Raw genomic sequence first — 23667 nt, forward strand, 5'->3', positions numbered from 1 at the left:
AAAATCAGGTTGTGGCAATTACCATGTTTTTCTAACAACCAACCAGTCAGCTGGACTTTGAAAATGTGGGAGGGCTTCAAACCAACACTGTAACTTATGTCCTTCTGCACACTGTTCAATGCCTTTCTGACTAGCTAAATTTATTGGAGGGACTAGCCTATATCTTGGCAAAAACTATATATTCTGGAAATGTTGGAGAGCAGCCATTGAGTATAAGACAACCATTTGTTGTTGTGTGCCTTCAAGTCATTTCTGACTTATGGTGACCCTAAGGCAAGCATATAATGGGGTTTTCTTGGCAAGTTTCTTCAGAGGGGGGTTGCCATTGCCATCTGAGGCTGAGAGAGTGTGACTTGCCCAAGGTCACCTAGTGGGTTTCCATGGCCAAGCCAAGATCCAAACCCTGGTCTCAAGAGACATAGTCAAACCTCTACAAACCACACCACCATTCTAGCTCTCATAAGACAACCAATACTGTGCAAGTACAGTGTCTACATTAAGCATTCTGTTTGGATGGCTTGGGGAAAGGGGTTGCAGACTACCCAACTAGGCATCACACCATTTGTTCCCAATGGCCCTGGGGTTTATAGGAACAAGAAAAGCAATGAAAACAGAGCAATAAAATTTAATCATCCATTGATTAGAGGATTGTGAGGACCCCTTCAAACTTGTCTCTATCTGCTATGAATCCCACAGGTCCCTTTCCAGGAAGGGAGCAGTGACTGCCTTAGGCAACCTGTATTGTCATGTTCATATGCAGGCAAGGAAAATCTCTTACAGTGTCACTGGCCCTTTCCCCCACCTGGGATTTTAAAAAAATGTTTTTGCCTGGTGAAGAAAGATTTTAAAAGCTTCCACAATTTGGCTGGCCTCATAAAGGTATTGCCCTCCTTGTGTTGCCTCCTTTGGTGTTGGAAAACAAAAGTGACAGCCGTACAACTAATATATATTCCGCCACCACACTGATATAAGTGTCTGCAATTTCTGTTACTTCTGGTAATTAAACACTGCCTTTAGTTCTACAATGAAGTGGTTTTTCTCTGGTTTCCATGTAGTGTTTATATGTGAACTGGGTATGTTTTAGCCCCACTTTGGATTCCTGAGTCCGGGCACTCGAGACACAAAATGCAAGCAGCTCCAGAAGAGAGTAAGGCAATGAAAGTACTGTACCTGGGATAGTATTGTCCAACAAGAACGCTATGCCTCCTCCAACAAACATTTCTGTGGTCAACAGCACTCTTAATATTTGGTCCACTTCAGCAATTCCTGTAAGCAGTTGAGATGCAAACAGATAATTAGCTCACTATGTTAACTCCCATGTTTATACTTTTGCATTAAAACACTTGTGTACTTTTAGACTTGAGTTGTTCCAATTCATCATTTGTATTTTTGCATGTAACATTGTTCCCTAAAGTAATTTTGCTTCTTCCATGAAGTCAGGAATCCCATTTTCTAACTCTAAATCCATTCCCTGGAAATAACATGCCAGAGCTTTTTAAAAGAAACTTTACTTGCAGCACTTTCTTTGGGCGTTCTCCTTCCTTTTAATTATTTGAGACTGAGCAAGCATCAATTGCCCACTCTTTCCTCATAATCCACAATAGGGAGAGGAGAAAAGTGTGCCTGCTGCAAGCTTTCCTTGTGACTTGATAAGGCTCAGACATACAGTAACCTATGTTTCAGAATCATAAGAGCTGGAAGTAACTCATCTAGTACGGATCCCCTACTCAGAGCAGGATCTTGCTACAGCATCCAGGGAAGAAGACCATCTAGCATCTGCTTAAACCTCTCCATCATTTCCTAAGGCAGCCAGTTCCCAATCCAGCCTGTTCCACAGTCAAAGAGTGGTTACCATTAGGATGGTCTTTTTAACTTTCAACTGAAATCTACTCCCAGACCATCAAGTTCTAGTCCTGCCCTGTGGAGCAACAGAAATCACATCTAAGAAGAAAACAGAACACCCCCTCCCTATCCCATGCACAGAAGCAAACAGCGGCCTAAATCAAATTGCTAGCCCCAACTACAGTAGACCCACTGAATCTGTAGGGTTATGTAAATCCAGACTTATAGGGTTCAACAACTGAAAAAGTGGATCTAGTCTAGCAATTGGGTTTAGGCTTGGACTGTGTTGGAATTTTCTAGACAGGCACAACCTTACATTTCTCGTAATGCAACTTAAAATTTGGCAGCATTTCATCAACCGCACCACACTACTGTCTCCTGTTCAGCTTGTGACCAACCAGAACACTAAGATCTTTTGTTGTCAAACAAGTCTTCCTCAACCTATATTTATGGCTTTGATTTTGGGGAGGGGAAATATTAAATGGAGGACTGTTGAATTTCAGCTTGCAGTAAATGCTGATTCTGTCCTTTATGGGATTAGTTATTCCTTCCAATTTCATGTCATTTGCAAATTTGCACTCAGCAAGTTTAATGACTATTAATCTATAGCTCAAAAGGATGCAACTGGACAAGGATCTAGGAGGAACAGCCAAGGAGCTACTAGTACCATTCCCAGCAACTAATGACTAACCAGTATAAATATATAAGTTGACCACACCAGTATATTCACAGGTCAGGCAAAGATCAGTGCAGCAATCATCCCCCAGAGGTTTCATATCTCTGTGGTTCAACAAAGGTCTCAGTGGCTTTTCATTTCAGTACCTGTGTCAATAGCATCTGGGTGTGAATCTAAGTAGCTTGGAAGAGTGAGTCCAAAAAACATTGAAAAGCCCAAGACAAACAGGTTGCGGGAAGAGTTCATGTCCACAAACTGTAGGTTGGAAAGCCCCACTGCTGTGATCATACCTGGGGAATGAAAAAGAACATGTGACTGAAAAAATAAAAATAAATGTGTGTTGAACATCTGGGACCAGTGGCAAGCAGAGGACTAAGGCTCAAGCTTCAGCAGATGATTACGCGTGTCAGCCCAGTGTACAAAGGCTGAACCATGATGGTGCACAATGCCAGTGTAACAACACACGTAGCTCATGGTAGAGGCAGTGGGAGAAAGGTTGTGGGTTCTCTCCTTGATGGAAATCAGGTTATCAGGTATTAGAGAGTTTTTTGTTGGTTTTTTCAGGCTATGTGGCCATGTTCTAGAAGAGTTTATTCCTGACGTTTCACCAACATCTGTGGCTGGCATCTTCTGAAGATGCCAGCCACAGATGCTGGCGAAATGTCAGGAAGAAACTCTTCTAGAACATGGCCACATAGCCCAAAAAACACACAAAAAACTATGGATGCCAGCCATGAAAGCCTTTGACTTCACATAGGTATTAGAGAATTAGGCTGCTCAGAGCTAGCAGATTCGGCTTGCCTTCCCTTGCCACTACTGCACAATCCTGGAAAAAAGTGCAACCACTGGCAGAGCTCACCAAGACTCCAACCCGAATTTCCTGGTGGCACTGGGGTAGGAATTCTTTTCTGTGTCAAATCACCCTCTCCCAAACAGCTTCCTCATCCCCTTCATGACATGGTTGCGACAGCAAACATTTTGTTTCAGTACTCCCTGAAAGCGTGGAAGCTGCTGTACAAAAGAAGGCAAATTACCCCTACCTACAAAATGAGTCAAATCCTGTATCTTCAGATCTAACTACAGTACAATGACAGAGCTCCGCCATCATAGCTAATTCTGATGATAGGTAAAGGTAAAGGTTTCTTTCCCGTTTGACAAGATTGTCCAGTTGCGTCCGACTGTAGGGGACAGTGCTCATTTTCATTACTAAGCCGAAGGAGCCAGCATTGTCAAAGACGATCCCATGGTCATGTGGCCAACCTGACTGCACAGAATGCTGTTACCTTTCCACTGAAGTGGTACCTATTTATCTACTTGCATTTTACATGCTTTTGAACTTCTAGGTTGGCAGGAGCTGGAACTAGTGACGGGAGCTCACTCCATCAGGCTTGGGTCTCGAACTGCCAACCTGCCAACCTTGCAATTGTCAGAGTCAATGTCTTAACCAGTAAGTGACCATATCCCTAGTCTGATGATGTCCTCAGCCTTTTCAGCCTGGCAGCACTCCAACCACAGAGTTTGAGATATATCGCAGATCTGGGTGCTTGGAAATTATGCCTGCAGAATCCTCCTGGTCATGGGGCACATTAGAAAAAGGGGTTGAGACAGGGGTCTCTCCAGCTGGCTGTACTCAACATACTCTTAAGACTGAGAGAGTGCTATCTAACAGAACACATCTCCCCATATGATCCTGCTTCAACTTTGAGATCCACAGGAGAGGTCATTCTCTCAGTCTCACAGAAACAGATGATGGGGACACAAAAGAGGGCCTTCTCAGTGGCTGCCCCTAGACTTCAGAACACCTTCTCTTGGGAGGCTGGAAAGAATTGCCTCCATCCTGCCCAGCCTTTAACAGGTGAAGATGGTTTTTATTATTTAAACAAGTTTTTACAATTTATGGCTTTTAAAGTAAGGACTATAAGAGCTGATTTGTTTTAAACTGCATTAACTTCTAAAATATTTTTTGAAGTGTATCTTTTTAATATGGTTCGTAGTACTGCAGTTTCATTCAGTTTTAATGTTGACTTTTTGTATGTTCTTAACTGCAATCTTTTTATTGTTTACAGTATTAATATAATAATAATAATAATAATAATAATAATAATAATAATAATAATAATATGTTGTTGTTGTGTTCCTTCAAGTTGTTTCTAAGGCAAGCTTATCACAGGGTTTTCTTGGCAAGTTTCTAAAGAAGGAGAGAAAGTGTGACTTGTCCAAGGTGACCCAGTGGATTTACATGGCCGAGCTGGGATTCAAATCCTGGCCTCCACAGTCATAGTTCAATGCTCAAACTACTACATGATGCTGGCTCACAACAACAACAACAACAACATCTCAGTGCCCCAATCTGAGTGTCAGAAACCCTTTGGCTGGAGTACTGCCAACTAAAGGTAACGTTTGGAGGTCATGTTTGGGTGTTAATGACTGCAGAATCCCCAGCAGTTGTGGAGTCGTAAGTGCACCTTATGACCTTCAGTAATTACTGAACAGGATGCCAACTATCATTTTGCAAATGTAACCTGAGGTTGTGTTAAACACTGCACAAGGAGCCATCCAGGAGTTCCTTTCACAAATTTTGCCTGACTTCACAATGGCAGCCAGGAGGCATGAGGCATGAGGCACAGATCCAAAGCAGGTGTTGACAGGTCAGGAGGTGTGCTGAAGGAGAATCATCACACTATCAACTTTCTAGCTGTGTTCACCCTCCCAGACCTTTGTATAAATACATCAGTGGAGCTTAATACTTGGACAGCATTAAATGAGATCTCATCCCATTTTGTTTTGATCAGTGCAGCAATATCATAAATGGTAACTTACCAAACAATGTGCAGAACATCCCTCCAAGAATGGGGTCAGGGAAAGAAGCAAAGAGAGCTGTAAACTTGCCAATGGTTCCCAAAATAAGCATGATCCCAGCACCGTACTGCACCACTTTCCTGCTGCCCACCTGCATAGGAAAGCCAGCCACACAAGTGACAGACAGTTACTCATTTACTTCTCTTTCACAGCTTTCTTATCCTTCTGTTCTACAGCATTCTGCTTCCCATAAGCTATTTGTTTCTCCAGCATCTGGGCTGTTGTACTGTGGCTAGACTCTGACCCATCAAGAAAGATTTTTCTCCCACTTATTTCTTTATTATTTATTTGTTTCTTCATTTATCTGTTTGGCTCACATCCCACCTTCCTCCAGAATGGTATGCAAATTGGGTCACAGCATAAATTAAGAGGTTTGTTGTTTTTGTGTGCCTTCCAGTCGTTTCCACTTTACAGTGTCCTTAAAGTGAACCTATCATGGGGTTTTCTTGGCAAGATATGTTCAGAGGAGGTTTGCCATTGCTTTACCCTGAGGCTGAGAGCATATGACTTGCCCAAAATCACCCAGTGGGTTTCATGGCTGAACTGGGAATCAAACCCTGGTCTCCAAAATCCTAGTCCAACACTCAAAAGAAGGTACATGAATTAAAATCTAATAATAAATAAATAAATATTTTTTTAAATAAACCATCGTATTAAAAAATTGATACTTTAAAAACAACACAAAATCATTTTAAAACATGGTAATAGTAAAAGTGCAGACCACACAGACCGTTAAAGACTTTTCTGCACAGCCACGTTGAGGCTAAATGCTTGTTCAAATAGGTCTACTTGGTGGTGGAAAGACAGTAGGGAGGAGGCCAGCCTAGTCTCCCCAGTCTTCCACAGAATGGGAGCAGCCAACCAAGAAGGCCCTCCCCTCTGTCCTAACTAAATATGCCTGTGATGGTGGTGGGGCCAGGAGAATCCCACGCCAAGGATCTTAACTCAAGCAAACTCATATAGGAGGATACAGTCATATTTTCAGTTGTGCCTGGAAATGGACCAGCAGCCAGTGGAGGCGTTTCAACAAAAGAGTTATATGTTCCCCGTCACCATGTATCATGCGTAGGCTGTTTTGGACTGTAGGCAGAGTTTGAACTGTAATAAAGATAAATATCCACAATCTTCTCAAAGGCAAAGTGGATTCTTTAAAGTGAAATCCCATCCCTATCTGCACAGGTCCAATGAATGCAGTGGGCGTCCTCCACGTAAATGCGTATGTGTCTGCAGCCTACTCTTTTCAAAAGGTGACCATGGTCCAAAATACACTGCAGAAACCATCCAATTTGAGACCGCTTTTAACTCCCCTGGCTCAGTACTAGGGAATTTTGGGAGCTATAGTTTTGTGAGACATTTAGCTTTCTGACAGTTCTGATGCCACAATAAACTACAATTCCCAGGATTCCCTAGCACTAAACCAGGGCAGTTAAAGTGGTCCCAAACTAGATTATTTCTGCAGTGTTTTTTCGACCAGTTATCCTAAGAACACACATCACAGAATCCAGCTACACTTAAAGCGGTGGCTGCGGGAGGCTTCTGTATCACTCAGGCAGCAGATCTGTTTGGAGTTCAATCTGAACTTTAAAAGAATGAAGCAAGGTGTCAATCCTAATTTGGAGATAACATTCAACACCTCCGAATACTCCTATAAAGTTCACCTACAGTGAAATCACCTCACTGCTGACATGGAAGAAGCCATGCGAGCTTCCACATTTTATTCATTTCCATGGGAAAGTTCAATATAGGCCTCCCAATCAATTTCCATAGGCCTCCCAATCAATTTCCATGGGAAAGTTCAATATAGGCCTCCCAATCAATTCAATACGAATTTTAAAGTGCTAAGTGCCTGGGCTGGACTGTACCCTCAGCTGACTGGCATCTCTCAAAGACAATCAGTGCAGTTGCATTGGGCAGCCTCTGGAGGGAAAATCAAGGACAGAATGTAGAAGAGTTTCTTTTTCGGACAACATCTCCAAGAATTCCCGGCCAATGGCCACATGGAGTTGCGGATTCTGGGAGCTGTAGTCCAAGACATTGACTTTCCTGAGCTATGGTTTTGCATTTTTGTTCATTGAGCACAAGAGAGAACAGGTCAATTAGCACATAAACTATGACTGGTTGGAATCTAGCAAGAGCAAGGTGGATGCCACCATTACACAAGGTGACACATCTGCCTTCAACTGCAAGTATCATAAAAAGGTTGCAAATCAACTATTATTGGTGATTCTGCTTTTACTTCCAGAGAAGAAAAATATGTTTGTGGGATTTTCTGCCTCAAGTGCCAAAATAATTTGCTTGGCCTTGGGTACCTGGACTTGCAGGGTTACCATTTTCTGTTCCACCTCAGGCAGCAAAAAGTCTTGGGCCAGCCCTGAATTAGATCCTAGAAACAGAAGATGCTCTCATCAAACATGGCAGGGTAGTACCTTGGTGATGCCCAAGACTCCAATGTTAGGGCTGGAGGAAGTAGAAGCATTGCCAGTGCCCAGTAATCCGGCAATTATACAAGAGATTCCCTCGGTAAAAATGCCCCTAAGAGAAAAGGAGGGGGTAAAAGAAAGAAAGAGAAAGAACCCCAACTATGGCATAAGGTTTTCCATAAATTCTTCCTATGTCCTGCCAGTGTAAGAGTCTCCCATCCATCCATCCATCCATCCATCCATCCATCCATCCCCACAACATGTTACTTTTGTTGTTGTGTGACTTCAAGCCATTTCTGACTTATGGTGACCCTAATGCAAAGCTATCGTGGCGTTTTCTTGTCAAGACTTGTACAGAGGAGGTTTGCCATTGCCTTCTCTGAGGCTGAGAGAGTGTGACTTGCCCAAGGTCACTCAACGGCCAGGCAGGGAATCAAACCCTGGTCTCCAGAGTCTTAGTCAAACACTCAAACCACTATGCCATGCTGGCTCTCACCCCCTCCTACACACATGCACCCATATGGCCTGAGAGAATATTTCTGGCATCACAAAATGCCAGTCTGGAATCAATTTCACCGCTGCCCCACAGTGAACTATCATCCTCTCACATTGCTCTCCAGAGCCATGAAGATGATATCTGAGGCATGTGAGAGGAAGCGGCATGCTTCTTACCTGTTAATGGCATGCACAGGTGGCGGGGGAGCTCCTGCCAGCCTGGCACAGGAATAGTAATCCCCGATAGACTCAATGATCCCAGCCAAGGTGGCGCTGAACATTCCCAGCACGGCTGCAGCTGTTACTGTGGGAAGCCCCCACTGGCCTAGAAAGAGGACAACGGTGAGCTGAAACCCTTAGATCTTGATTTATCACAAGCACACAGAACATGCTTTCAGTGGTATGGGTCTGAAAACATCATTATTTCTATATTTCTTTGGTACATTTATAACCCTACCAAAAACTGAAGGCAACAAACATGTATTTTATATTTATGTATTTTTATTGTTGTAACCCGCCCAGATTCCTTGTGATTGGGCGGACTATAAATAAATCCTTTATTATTATATATTATTATAACAGGCATGATGGCACTTCTCCCACTGTGGTTTATTATGACTGCATCCGTACAGTGGAAATAATCCAGTTTGGTACCACTTTAACTGCCATGGCTCAATGCTATGGAATTCTGAAAATTGTAGTTTGTTGTGGCACCAGAGTGGAAATCCGGTGTCAAACCAGATTATTTCTTCTGTGTGGATGCAGCTGTCAACAAGTCTGAGAGGCAGGTCAGGCTCAGAAAAAGAGAGCGACTGGCCCAAAATTTAACCCAGAGGCCCTTTCGCACCATGCAGTTATGATTCTACTTTAACTGTCATGGCTCCATCCTGTGGAGCCCTGGGATTGTCAGTTTATGGGACCAGCCTTGAGAATCCTCAGCCAGGGTGCCACTGGTGCTTCTGGCCAAACTACAAATCCCAGGATTCCACAGAACACAGCCATGGTAGTGTAAGTGGAATAATGGTGCTATCATTACATAGTGTGATGTCTCAAGGCCAACACGCTAACCACTACACTTCTTTAGCTGTGGGGGGATTTTAGCCCAGTCTTCAAGGCCAGGACTTATTCCTCATCTGTACCCTTCACAAACTCACAGCAGCTATTTCATAGAACATTTTTATGCACTTCCATGCAATCCTAGAATTTATAGAGTGTGCCACTACTTTTCACCAAAAATTTATGAGCTCAGCTTGTCACATGGCTCATTTTGACATTTATTCTCTAGGCACTAGAGTTTATCATCATTAGTCATATAGCTGAATGAAAGAGAAAAATCAGCTCCTGTTCCAGCATGAGGCCAAATGAAAGCAATTAATGCTAGATTAACAGAGAGATGGGAGAAGGCGACAATAACTGAGACAATGCAGCCACCCCAGATCTTCTTGGACTGCAACCCCCATGATACTTCACTTTTGCCATTGTGATCTCGGGTTGATGGGACTTGTAGTCTAATTACTTCTGAAGAGCTGCATGTTCCTTAAAATCAGATAAGGATAACAGCCTCATCCTCTTTTCATTTCTCCATGCCCTGTGATTTTAAAACACAATTTAGATTAGACAAAATCATGATATATTTTTTTTGGTAGTACAACTCCCAGAACACTCAATGGCCATTCTAGCTGGGAGATTTTGGGAGCTGTACTCCATAAAGTAATTTTTCCAAGCTTCTAGCCAAAAAAAATGAGGCTCAGACCTTAAGGTGGGAACGTGGAGATCAATGAAAAGTAGCACATAGTTGGTTCAGGTCTGCTATACTGCTTTTATTCTGGAAGTACTGGCGATGTCCAGCATCAGAAGAGACAGACAGCCAGTGTGGTTTACTCCTTTGGTGTAGCCAAGGGTCCGTTTAGGGGAATTTTATTACTATTGTTATTAGCTCAAATATTGCAAAAGGAGGGCCTGCTATGACAGCCCTTGCAGAATCGTCTCCCATTGTGTATACGGAGTAGACCAGGGGATGCCAATAAATAGAGCTGAGACAGACTTTAATAACTAGATGTCTAATTTATTGAAATAGGGGAAACACATTCGCTGCGCATACACACACACATGCATACAAGGCTCAGGAAAAGAAGGAGTTAGCATGGAATAGGATTTTAGGCATCACTGGGGTGATACGTACCAGAATGTAGACTCCCACCAGGAATCCAAATAGAATATGATGGGGATGGTATGAGGCTCAGCCATGGAATGACTGGCCAGGAGTCAGGAGCCAAGAGTCAGGTCAGGGTTCAAGGGGACAGAGCTTCCCCCTGAAATCCAGACTGGCCCAGTGAACAGGCAAATCTGATGATATTTATAGGCAAAATCTTGCTTCTGGCAAAGGTGCTTGATGGTGAGAACAAAGGTGTTTAATTTACTTGCTTTTCACCTGGATGTCCCTGTCTGATTGTCTTAGTGGTCTTAAGCTGCTCGGACAACAGACCTGGGGAGGGGGCAAAAGCCTCAGGCAAGGCAAACATTTGCTCTTCCTGGTCCTATGATAATCCTCTTATGCGACTCCCTAGATATGATGATGTGGGTGCCCCTCAGGGGTGTGTGTACATGTCCTCATGCCTTGCTGGCAATGGTGGACAGGCTACTAGAGTTCATCTAGGGGTCATTAAGGGCTATCATTTATACCAAAATTTATATGGAGCAGCATGGGTAACATTGGTATAGACTGGTCCAGCATCCCCACTTAGCCCTGCCAACTACTATATCTACGCATCACCTACCTCACAGGATTGCTGTGAAAATAAAGCACAGAGGAAGGAACTACTAAAGAATACCAAATACTTACATGGGTAGGGGAAACGGAACCATGGTGCAATTGACATGATTTCACCTCTAGCATCTGTTCTGGCTTTGAATCCATATGCATTTGCATCGCGAGGAAATACATCAGTGATTGTCAGAATATAACATAGCAGCCAGACCACCAGAATGGCCAGAATGATCTGTAGATATGACACAGAATAGTGCAAACATTACCATTATCTTCTATATATTCCTATCAATTTTTTTAAAGAAGAAAGGAAATGCAAGCTGGGAGAGTAAACTTTTCTAAAACGTACACTAGTGAATATATCATTCATTTTATATTTATCACACTCATAGCCCTATAGTTTTCATTTAGCCTGTAGTAAACCTTTAAGTCTTTTCCAAGCACTGCTGGGCTGAGTGGAATTTAGGGCCAAATGAGATAAAAAGTAAAAGGTGTAGTGTCTAGCTGTGAGAGAGTTTCTTTTTCATTCACAAGTAAGAGCCAGCATAGTGTAACAGTATGAGTGTTGGACTAGGACTCTGGAGATGGGGGTTCCATTCTCTGCTCAGGTATAAAAAAAATCACTGGGTGACCTTGAGCAAGTCACACACTCTCAGCCTCAGATGGCAATGCCAAGCCCCCTATGAAGAAACTTGTCAAGAATACCCTATGATCTAGTTGTCCTTAGGGTCGCTGTAAGTCAAAAATGACTTGGAGATACACAACAACAACCATAGGAGGGCAGTTTGGATGGGGTTCACTATTGAGAGCTAGCATGGTGCAGTGGTTTGAGCGCTGGACTATGCAGACCAGGGTTCAAATCTCGACTCAGCCACAGAAACAAATCGGGTGACCTTGGGCAAATCACGCTCTCTCTGCTTCAGAAGAAGGCAAAGGCAACCCCTCTCTGAACAAATTTTGCAAAGAAAACCCCATGATAGGTTTGTTTTAGAGTTGCCATAAGCTGGAAATGACTTGAAGGCACATAGAACAAAATACCATGAGAGCGGAGGGCAGAGCTAAATCTTCACCCCCAGCACTTTTACAACAAGACACAGGAGTTTATCAAATGAGAGGAATTTCTCTTAAATTCGAATGAAAAGAAAGTGAGGCCAGAATGCATTCACTTAAAGTCGCTAGTTTCGCGCAATTACATAAATACGCATTGCGTTCGAAATGGCTCCTCATTGCCCAAAAATAGCATGCCATTGCCCGAATTTGCATGTGGCAGTCTATCACGCAATAACGTGAAACCCCATGATTGCATTCAGACTGACTTCCCATTGCCTGAATTTGTGTGTAATGGGTTATCACACAATAACGTTAAACCCCATGATTGCGTTCAGATTGCCATCGGATTATACTTCCAATTCCCCATGTCTGATAAACTCCATACACCTAATCAGACACCAAAAAAAATATAGAAAGAGACAAACTTCCACCACCAAAAGAGACTTTAGGGCATTTTCACACTGTATAGTTAAAGCAGTTTTATTCCACTGTCACTGCCATAGTTCCATCAAATGTAATCCTGGGCTTCATATTTTAGTGAGGCACTAGAACTCTCTGGCTGGGAATTCTAAGCATCCTTACCTAAACTGGAAATCCCAGGATTCCATAAGATATTGCTGTGGCACTTAAAGTGGAATCACAGTGCTATAATTATGTAGTGTGAAAAGGTCTTGTTGCAATTCTGAAGTCTGCCTACTCCTGCTGAATGAAATGTTGGATAACAATGGGGAGACTGAATTTTAATCCTGCAAGTTTCAATTTATTCTCATCCCACAGGTTAAGAGGATAAATGGTGGTGTCTGGGAATTTCTCTACCATCCTGATCTCATTAGAGAAAGGGAGAAATAGAAATATAATAAATTTCAAATAGCAGAGACAAGCCATTTCTATCCAATTAAACTGTGGCCATGGGATGCTTTCATGCTTAGGCATCAAATAAAGAGGATCCTCCTTACTGGAAACATCTTGAAGATCTGAATCCGGAAAAAAGTGCACCCTTTTCCAAATTTGTAGCCAGGGAAAAGAAAAGACACATCACGTAGGTACTGAGCAAACACAATGATTAAAACAATTGACCTGTTTACAAGAGGGGGAAAAAAGACTTTGTAAGAACAAATTGGGTGCAGAAACATACAGTACTTTTCTTTTGCTGTTTTGAAGGCCTATTACAGACTGCCAAAATAAAGCTGCTTCGGGTCTCTTGGAGGTATGCTATTTAAATAATGCATGGGTCCTAAGAGTCCGGAGGTCGTACCAAAGCCACACTCCATTCCTAAGCACTGGAGTGCAGCTCTGGTGCAGTTTCCGGATTCTTAGGATGCATGCATCATTTAAACAGCATACCTCCAAAATGACCCAAAGCAGCTTTATTTTGGCAGTCTGTATAACAGGCCTAAGAATGGCAAAATTAAACTAACGGTATCTAGGCAGTTTTTTCTTGCTGCACATTTCAGAGCAAATACAAGCAAAGGCAGGGTGTCCCATGAACTGGCCCTGAATCTGATTTCAGCCAAATGGGACAGAGATGTTTAACAACATCAAAGAGGATTTGGCTCCATTTTCTGTAGTGGTTTGTGTTTAGTAACATCCGCTGTAGTGTTGAGCATTCAATTCTTTTACCAATTGGTTTCTTTCTCCCCTATCCCACAATTTTGCAGTTCAGAGTCTATATGCAGATCTTAGTGTACTTTCTTGTAAAAATAGCAAAAGTTACTTCTTTGGAGTGCAGTCAGTACACACAACTAAACGTGGGGCTGAGTGACTTGTAATTCTCAGTTCAATGCCTACAAATGTACATGTGCACACATACATATTTAAGTGAATGAGCTGTACATATCCTTTAAGCTATGAATTATAGGTATTTCATTTGGCACTCTCCAAAGGGTGTGAGTCCCAGTGATTGCAGTCAAATGGGCCAAAAGACCATCTCTTCATGTAGAAAGGCTGTTTGTATGGATACAAGACTGCAAAGCTACAAAACCTGTTATAATGGAGACAGACCCATTGTTAGCAATGTTCTTACCATGCCACAGACCCATTCTTTCTAATGCCACTGAAAACTCCTCTAGTAACTTTAATTGATGTGACTACCACCCCATGCTCCAAGTGTAGGCTAAAATACAAAATGGATTCATCACTTGACATAGGAGTCACTGGTAGTTTGGCTCTCCAAACATACAGAAGGGCAGGTGCAACACGCACATACACCTTCAGTTCATCAAATCTTCATAAAGTGTGTGTGTGTGTGTTGTACATGCCCCTCTGTACATTTGGAGAGGAAAAATGCCAGTGACTTTTAATTTTAATTTTGCTCACTGCTTCACTTGTGTACATCTGGTAGTGGAGTGAGATGACAAGGAAGCATGTAAGTGTCTGACTTGCACCTCTGCAGTTCATTCCTTTAAGATTCTGCAGTAGTTCTCCAAGAGCATTTACATTTCTATACAGCTTAATAGTGAACTCAGCATTCTCTAATCAGTTTACAATCTGTAAGTCAATTGCCCCCAACAAACTGGGTACTCGTTTTACTGACCTACAAAAGGATGGAAGGCTGAATCAGCCTTGGAACCCTGGGACTGAACACACAACCTTGTGACTGCAGTACTGGCATTTAACCACTGTGCCATCAGGGCTTCTTTCTCCACATCTGTACAGGGCTACACACCGCCACCGCCCCCCCCCCACCGCCCCCAAGCCCGGCCTTCATCTCTTGCCTCTATCTGAAATTCTACAATACAGAAAAAGTAGAGCTTACAATGCTGCAATGCCCCAGTGTGATCCAGCTCTGTCACCTGCTGCTTGGAAGACAGAGAGACCAATTAAGGAGACAGTGGGTGTGACTGTGAGTGGTCCAATGTAACTCAGCAGGGCCCCAGGCAGGCCCACCAACCCAATTATCACTTCCACCAGGCTGGAAACAATGATTGCTCCTTGGATCTATGGTAAAATGAAATGGGGGAAAGATTACATTAAACTGATAGCAAGGGAATGTGGGATAGTTAAGCAGCATAATTAAGATCAAGTATCATAAACATTCCTTACATTTGTGATAGAATGGCCATGCATCCCACTTTACAGAGGATGACTATCCTCTTTTTGAAGTATTCCTTTACCGCAAAGTGTGTCCCAGCCCATACAGATAAAGAGCCATAAGAAAGGAGCATCTTCAATAGCTGTAAAGTGGTCCATCTACACTTAGCAACTGGACAGCACACTAAGGAGGCACACTTTCACATGGAGACCATTCACACTGCTGAACAATAGTGCTATGATTCCACTTTTGTGTGGATTTTCCCCCTTGGATTTGCAATGCAAGGAAGTAGTATTTAAAATTCTCAGGGCTGGAACAGACAGGCCAAAATAAATCTGCTTTGGATCACTTTGGAGGTATGCTGTTTAAATGACACACACATTCTAAGAGGCCAGAAGCTGTGTCAAAGCTGTGCTCCAGTCCTTAGTCTCTATGGGCTTGTCTACATGGAGCAATTCCCCCAAACTCCCCCCCCCCCCGGCTTGCTGTGTCTAGTTTACATGACGCAGGACCGAAACTCCAAAATGGGTGAAGACTGTCTTCTCGACGACTGCACCCAATTTGAGGCTTCCTCCCCCTAACCCACATTTACATAACTCATCTTTTGCTGCAGGGTTTTGGCTCTCTTTCTTTACTCACAGTCCTGCCGAGCTACCTGGTGGTGCTGCTGAAAGTGTGATTTTCTCTAAGGTCAGAATCAGATGCCCAGCACTGATAAAATGGCTGGGTGCCTCATTCTAACCTCAGCAGTGATGTTGGGTAACAAATGGGGACCCTGCAGAAAGACAACCACCCATTGTTTGCTGTGAAAGCTGAAAATCCACAGCAAAAGAGAGCTGGTTGAGGGGGGAATTCAGGGCCAGAATATTCCAAGGGAAGCCTGGAATATTCTGGCTAGTATAGGCCTACCCCACATTGCCCCACATAGGCCTACAGGGATGGGGACACCTCAATCCTTCTAAATTTTAAGTGAGAGTGAGAGAGAGGAGTTTGCTGCTGCCTGGTGAGTTTATAGGAGAGCAGAGAAAGAGTGTAGGGGAAGAAAAAAAGCGGTGGAGAGGGTAGGAGTGTCAGTAGGAGAAAGAGCCAGAGGAAGCGTGTACGGAGAAAGGAAAGGGAGATGCACCACATTGGGAAGGGCACCTGGCAAGTATACAGGGAGTATGCATTGATTTAGAGAGAGTTTTCCATTCTAAGAAGTGTTGCTGTGTTGGATCTGGATCATCCCTTGGAAGCCTGAAGGTTTTGTTCCACCTACTTCTCTTATCCTTGGTTGCCATATATGAGAGGTGTTCAGTGGTAAGGTCCAGTTGCCATAGATCTCCTCTGCACAGTTGAAAAAAAGAAAGGTTAATAGATGTGAGAGCTTAGAAATAAGGGGTCACCAGAACTTGGGAACATGCACAAGGGAAGCCTCGGTTAGAAAATGTGACTCATTCATCAGCTTGGGCTGCTGAAGCTGCAAGGCAATCCCTCACCCCTGGCAGAGGTCAACAGAGGAGTGCTAAGACTGGCAGGGCAGGGGCAGCCTTCTCAGAATGATAAAGCAAATATAACCAGAACAATTGCAGCTAAAGCTTAGGTAGCTGATTAAGAAGAGGGAGAGATACAGCCCAACAACTCAGTAGCAATGAACTAGCTGACTGCACCACCTTGGGAGCTGAGCCTTGTATGGAGGAAGGAACCGAGCTGACAGATGATGCTAAGCCAATATGAAGAGCAAGTAGAAACACGGAGGCTGATTATTCTGCCATTCTGTAACAGCCATGAATTGTGTCTTTTCAAAACAGTTGTGATCCCCTTAAACATAATATTTAATACTGGACTCTCCTAACACCTATTTAAAATGTTCTAGGCTTTCGGTATAGACAAAAAAGGGGAAGGGGCTCTTGGAAAGGCAAACTATATGAATAATTTATTCCTTTGATTTCCTATAATAGGAAACCAAAAGAATAGATCACCTACACAGTTTATCCTTGCCATTCCTCTGTGTGGGCAGGAAATGGATCTCACCATTCATCTATACCAAGAGTGGCCAAACCTGCTTAATGTAAGAGTCACATATGATAAAATTCAGATGGTTCAGAGCCACAAGTTAGGAACAAATATTACACATATGTTGCTGTTGCTACATGCACATTTTATTACAATATTTATATAATAAACATTAAGAAATATATGTACATAATATTTCTTAATGTATGTAGTTTTTAATCTCTAGATCTGTATTGGTTTCCACTATCACAAACTGTGTGCGCGTGCACACACAGACACAGACACACACACGCGTATAGCAAATGCTTTCAAAATCCTGATTGATCAGTGCTTTAACTATATTAGGCATATTTGATACAGAAACAACTAATAAAATATAAAATTGGCATTTCATTAACATTAAATGAGATTGCCAAAAATAAAAATAAAAGGGGTAAAAAGAGGTATTTTAATGATATTTATATATCTTAATATTTATTTGTCTTAATCCCTGACTCGAATCTAGCATTAAAATTAGGATTTAAATTCTTAAATATATTTACTCACCATGAACTTACATTTTAATCCAGTGGACTCTCAGTTTAAATAATTGTAAAGCCTAGTAAATAATAATAAAGCTTGAAAAAATTATTTATCTTTTATATGAATTGTAATGCAAAAAGGAGCTCAGCCAAGATATTTCTGTGAACCACACAATTATATGTCAAAGAGACACATGTGGTTTGCGAGCCACAGATTGACCATCCCAGTCTATGACCAGTGGCTTAACAAAAATCAGAATGAAGTGACAAGGGGAGGGGGGGGGGTTCCCATTTCCAAAAAACCTGCTCTGCACTACCTTGGCTCTGAACTTCATCTCTTCATACCTCAAGGATCTTTAATCTCTACAGTTCTATTCCAAAAAAAGGAATCTCCAGTTGAAGTGACAGTAGGTGAACATAAATAACCATCCATCCATCCATTCAATTTATTTGCCAACTTTTCAACATTTAGATCTTTAGAAGATCTTACAAGCATAATTTAAGAATATATAACTAACCAATGGTAGAAGAAAACAAAGGCTGAATTTCACAAAGGCAGTTAGGAATGCATAATCTATGCATAACAGAGTAGTCACAATTCCTAAGTATTCACTAATTTAGGAAATCTGTAGGATCTGTGGAAGTCCCCCAGTTATCAGTTCCTGGGCAGTAGCCACTGCGATTGACTGACATTCCCTCACACAGGTGATCTTAGGTGTGAAGAGGAATTGCTAAAGAGATCCTGCTTCTGACTATGACACCAGAAATCACTCATGTGAGAGGGAGTACTGACTGAAAGGGAAACAGACCCCTCACTACTCCCAGTGGTAAGTGATGATTGGAGGGACCAGGCTGCAAGACACTACTTAGCTACATAAACAAGGGGGCTACATAGCTAAGTATCCACCCAACTGAATAACAACACCTTAAAACGAATAACTGGGTAGATAGTAGCTAAGAGCAGGTTAGAAAAAAATAATTCTTATCAGACATTCATGCAAATAAGGATAAATTTAGCCTTGTTTCTGAAACATAAGAATGATGGTGCAAAACAAATAGGCGTTGGACTGAAAGCAAAGTTCCACTGGTGCCACCATAGAGAAGCCTTTATCCCTAAAGGTAGTGAAGCACCCAAGGAGCCATTGTTGAAGATCTGGGCTAACAGGCAGTTTGTATCCATGTTTACTCAGGAGTTACACTGATATCATTAGTACTGCCTTCCTAGTAAGTGTGCACAGAACTGCAGCATTCAATAACCTTGGGGCTTTTGGCAGTGGTGGCCAGTGTCTTCCAAATCAGTAGACTGGTAAATCTTCCCCAGATTTTAGTATGAACTTTAAAAGAGCTGTCCATTTGCTGAACACTATCCCCTTCCAATAGTGGTATCAATAGTTCAAACAAAGTTGCTAATAAAACCCAGAGCAGATTCACTGCCACACTGATATAGAACTCACCTGCTGTCAGTGCCTCTTGGTGGTATTGAACAATGACTATGATGGTTGGAAGTGAGAAAAAACAGAATCCAACAACTACCAAAGGGCCATATGCTTCCCTATCTTTACTAGTTTGGGATCTTAATGGTAAAGGTGCTTCAGCTAACATCTAGTTAATTGTGGTAATTGATTATGGCCTTGATCTTACATATTCAGTCCCAATCAGAGGAGACTCTTTTAATCAATTGTTGGCTAACTGGTAAACACAGGCAAATCCCACTGAGTCAATGGGTCCCCTGTAATTGGAAATAACAATAGGATTTAGCCTATGTATTAAATTACTGTACTGTATATACTCATGTATAAGTCTAGAAATGTAAGTAAAAAAATTGACCCAAAACTCTGAATCAATTTATCCACGGGTCAATGTATGTTCTTTCCTTTAACTCTTATTTAAAAAGGAACCGTCCCTTGTTGAAAGGCAAGATCATAATCTGTCCTGAAAACACTAATCCTCATCTACTCTCATTCATCCAGCCTTTAGTGTGAGCACAGTTATGCTTGCTGGAATTTTATAACTTATTTGGCATTGTTTTCCTTTGCTTCATCCTTTAGATCTTTTGTTACACACCCCTAGATTTTACCCTTGACTTATCCATGGGTCATATCAAAATCCATAATTTTGGCCCCAAAACCTGCTCTCAGTTTATACATGAGGTCAACTTATAGTCGAGTATATATGGTAGTCATTCACCAAGTGGTGAAAATAATGCCTTCCCCATTTTTTCTTCTTCTGTGTAATAAAACTCTTATCATTCCAAGACTAGGCTTCAGTGTGATGACACTCACACATAATTAATAACAGACTTTAATCACATTATCACCATGACTTACCTTCTGGAGGACACTTCCATTTATCCAGGGCCAGAATAGACTTGGCAGGAATCATGAAAGCCAGTGCGCTGGCTTGAAACAGAGGAAGCCTAGATTGCCAGAAAGAAAGAACACCGTTTGCTACCAATTTGACTGCGACCAACTTGGCTCCTTTTACATTCACCAAGGAGGCAAGCCAGGTAGAACATACCTGATCCCCACAGTGCTTTGGATGAGAGTAGTGATCCCCACGCAGCTGAAGATGGTGCCAATGAGCTGACTGATGGTGTACTGGTCCTTCCCTACACACATGGCTTCTGCTAGGAGGAAGGGAACAGCAATGGTGCCGCTGAAACATGTCAAATAGTGCTGGAAAGAAAATTGGGAGGGAGGGTAGGTCAAAAGAAGATACTATTAGGCACATTCCCAGCACTGAAATCACAAGAAGATTCCCCTTCTACTCCTATGGATGGGATCTCTCTATGCTATCATGCATGTATATATCCAACTCAGAATTCATTCTTACATGTATTACTGTATATTATATTACATGTATTATATTACATTCCCTATATCTAGTTCTTACATTCCTCTTTTCTGTTATTCCTCTGCATTGGACTTAGCAAATTTTCCAGATATGTATAAGTTAAGCAGTCAGTGTGGTGTAGTGGTATGAGTGTAGGACTAAGACTCTGGAGATTGGGGTTGGAGTCCCTGCTCAAGCATAAAAATCCACTGGGTGACCCTGGGCAAGTCACATGCTCTCAGCCTCAAAGGAAGGCAATGGCAAACCTGCTGTGAACAAATCTTGTCAAGAAAACCCCACCACCATTCCCTTCTCCTTTTATGTCATGTCTTTTTAGATTGTAAGCTTGAGTTCAGGGAACGTCTAATTAAAAATAACAATAATTGTAAGCCGCTCTGAGAGCCTTTAGGGCTGAAGGATAGGGTATTAATACTGCAAATAAATAAACAAACAAACAAACAAACAAACTCCATGATAGGTTCACCTTAGGGTTGCCGTAAGTTAGAAATGACTTGAGGGTACACAACTTCTAGGCCTAAATACTTTGAAAGCACCAGATCTCATCTGAACTTAGAAACTAATCAGGATCAGGCCTAGTTAATATTTGGAAGGGGGACTGCCAGAGAATACCAGGTGCTGTAGGCTATATTTCAGAAAAAGACAGTGACAAACCACCTTTCGCTATTCCTTGCCTTTAAAAAAAGCCATGAAATTCATGGGGTTGCCATAATGTTGACAGGTGGTTTCAGGGGGGGGGGTGCATGCACACACACACACACACACACACACACACACACACACACACAGGCATGCAAAATACTATTTGAAGACACAAGTGTTCAGTTACAACAAAAGTGCAGTCAGACGGTCAACATGGATGTTAAGGAGAATTCATTTTCCACCCATCTATTCCCTGACCTGCATGTCACAGCAATCAGACTTGCAGATTAACTTGCATACCAAATCCTGTGTTTCCAACGACTGCTTCCAAAACAAAGTCCTTAAATACAAAATATGGAGATGGTGCCGGTAAGAAAGTACAATGGTAAAGAGATGTATTTCATCACTTGAGGATGCACCTCTTCTTTAGTGCATGTTGATTGCTTAGTTTGATCTTGAAAAATCAGAGGGAATAATCAATATGATTGAAGGAACCCTGAGATTGGTGAAGTCCAGAGGTTCAAAAAAAGTTAAGAAGTCACTGCTCCCATATCCAAATGAATCTCCTATTGTCTCTCTTGTTATTATTAAAAATAACTGTGCCTGTGCTTGTGTATGTGAATTAAATATACAGTATGTGCATCCAATAGCATTCAACTATCAATTAGGATCATGAGATGCTATTAGGGTTTTTTTTGAGAGCCTATTGTACTTTGATGGGAGACCACCGATGATTATCAGGTGCTGTAGGCTATATTTCAGAAGAAAGAACTGGCAAAATCACTTCTGAATATTACTTGCCCAAAAAACCCCTATGAAATTCATGGGGTCACTATAAATTGACAGGCACTTTGAAGGCTCAAACACATACACACACAATGTATTATTCATGATTACACAGAATTTCAGATTTTAAAATACATTAAAATAAGTGGATTAAAAACACACCGGAACATCAAAAAGGTGTAAATAAGATAACAGTTCTACAGATCAACCAGTGGCGTCACTAGGGCCTGTAGGGGGTTCAGATCGCACCAGGTGACATCTTAAGGGGGGGTGACACCACTGCTCCTCAAACATCTGTATTTTGACTGAAATTAACTGTGGCAATTGCTTGTATCTCTCTAAAATGGTGAAGAGATGGTGTGAGTGGAGGTGAGGCTCAGTGGGAAGAGAAATGAGAGGCCCCAGGTGTTTTTTTTTATAAATCAAATTTCAAAATTAATTTTTAAATTAAAAAATAAATTTAAAAATTCTTATTTTTAAAAAAATTCTTTAACAACATCACATTTTACCAATGTTCCACTTATGAAGCTATGTACATGTAAATACACTTAGGCTGTGGGTATGATATATAAAGGTATAATTTTAATTTTGCTAGTTGTTTTATGTCACAATTATTACCATTACATTCAGTGATATACTGATTTATAAGTAAGATTAGTACAAAAAACATTAGTAAGGATGCTGCATAGGTGAGGTATGGGAGGAAGTAAAGGCGGGGGGGATGACACCAGGCGTTGTCGCACTGGGTGACGCCAAACCTAGTGAGATCAACAAAACGGAATATTTCATCACTGTGTTCCACTACAGAAGGAAAACTGTAGGCATCTTACACATCTTCACAATAAATGTTTCTTGTTGCTTGCCTTCAACTCAATTCTGAATTATTGAGACCCTATCATAGGATTTTCTTGGCAGGATTTATTAAGAGGTGGCTATCCACTGCCTTCCTCTAAGGTTGAGTTCAGTTTCACAAGGTCACTCAGTGGATTATCATGATTGAACAGGACCAACCCTGGTCTCCTTATGTTGTAGTCCAATGTTCAAATCAGTACGACATGATATCTCAGTAAATGCTACTTGTGCTTTTTAAAAATGGTACGTCCTATGAAGAAATACCACAGAACAAAATATAAGTTCTTTTGAACACAAGTCTGGGATAATGGTATTAGAAATGACGAGCACATGAGAATTATTTAGCGTGAATAAGCAAAATAGTCATTAGGAGCAGCGTTGGCCCCATGTCCAGAACAACTGAGTAACAGATGGAGCTTGATCAACCTGTTACCTGAAATCCCAGTAGGATGCAGAGATACCATGGAGGTGAATCTTCAATTGTATAGATCATATCAACAGCCATCTTCTGTTGAGATTCTGGTAGATCCGAAGGATTTCCATTTCCTGGCTTTTGCTGAAAATGACGGAGGAAGACATTAGCACAAAGAAGTGGAATCCTAGAAAAGCATATGTGCATGCAAATGCAGAATTCCCCAAACTTATATGACTATTTTCTTCATCTCCCATGATCCCTTCTCATTGGCTGTTGTTTAGGGCTGATGGGAGTTGTAGAGTAAAACATCTGGAGGGGATCAAGCTGAGGAGGGCTACTCTGGCTTGAAACAGGTAATAGTCAGAGCTTGAAAATTAGCTCCCAGAATCGTCCAGCCAGCAAAGCCAGTACCTTTTCCAACGTCAGGTGTGTTTTCCATGATGAGTTAAAGACACTAGCTGTAACC

General features: G+C 41.8%; 1 protein-coding gene across 4 annotated transcripts in view; it reads right to left on the reverse strand.

The window, feature by feature from the left end:
- Window positions 1-23667, reverse strand: part of SLC23A1 (solute carrier family 23 member 1) — a 42044-nt gene that overhangs the window by 2420 nt on the left and 15957 nt on the right. For all 4 annotated transcript variants that reach the window (XM_042445292.1, XM_042445293.1, XM_042445294.1 and 1 more), the window contains 12 exons: window positions 23220-23342; window positions 20174-20331; window positions 19984-20072; window positions 16399-16466; window positions 14865-15046; window positions 13066-13186; window positions 11135-11291; window positions 8470-8617; window positions 7804-7909; window positions 5339-5468; window positions 2665-2808; window positions 1171-1266 (listed from right to left, as the gene is read on the reverse strand). In XM_042445292.1, coding sequence (XP_042301226.1) covers window positions 1171-1266; window positions 2665-2808; window positions 5339-5468; window positions 7804-7909; window positions 8470-8617; window positions 11135-11291; window positions 13066-13186; window positions 14865-15046; window positions 16399-16466; window positions 19984-20072; window positions 20174-20331; window positions 23220-23342 — 1522 coding nt within the window. The remainder of the gene's footprint in view (window positions 1-1170; window positions 1267-2664; window positions 2809-5338; window positions 5469-7803; window positions 7910-8469; window positions 8618-11134; window positions 11292-13065; window positions 13187-14864; window positions 15047-16398; window positions 16467-19983; window positions 20073-20173; window positions 20332-23219; window positions 23343-23667) is intronic.

This window comes from Sceloporus undulatus, chromosome 1, assembly GCF_019175285.1.
Source record: "Sceloporus undulatus isolate JIND9_A2432 ecotype Alabama chromosome 1, SceUnd_v1.1, whole genome shotgun sequence".
Taxonomy (NCBI): Eukaryota; Metazoa; Chordata; class Lepidosauria; order Squamata; family Phrynosomatidae; genus Sceloporus; species Sceloporus undulatus.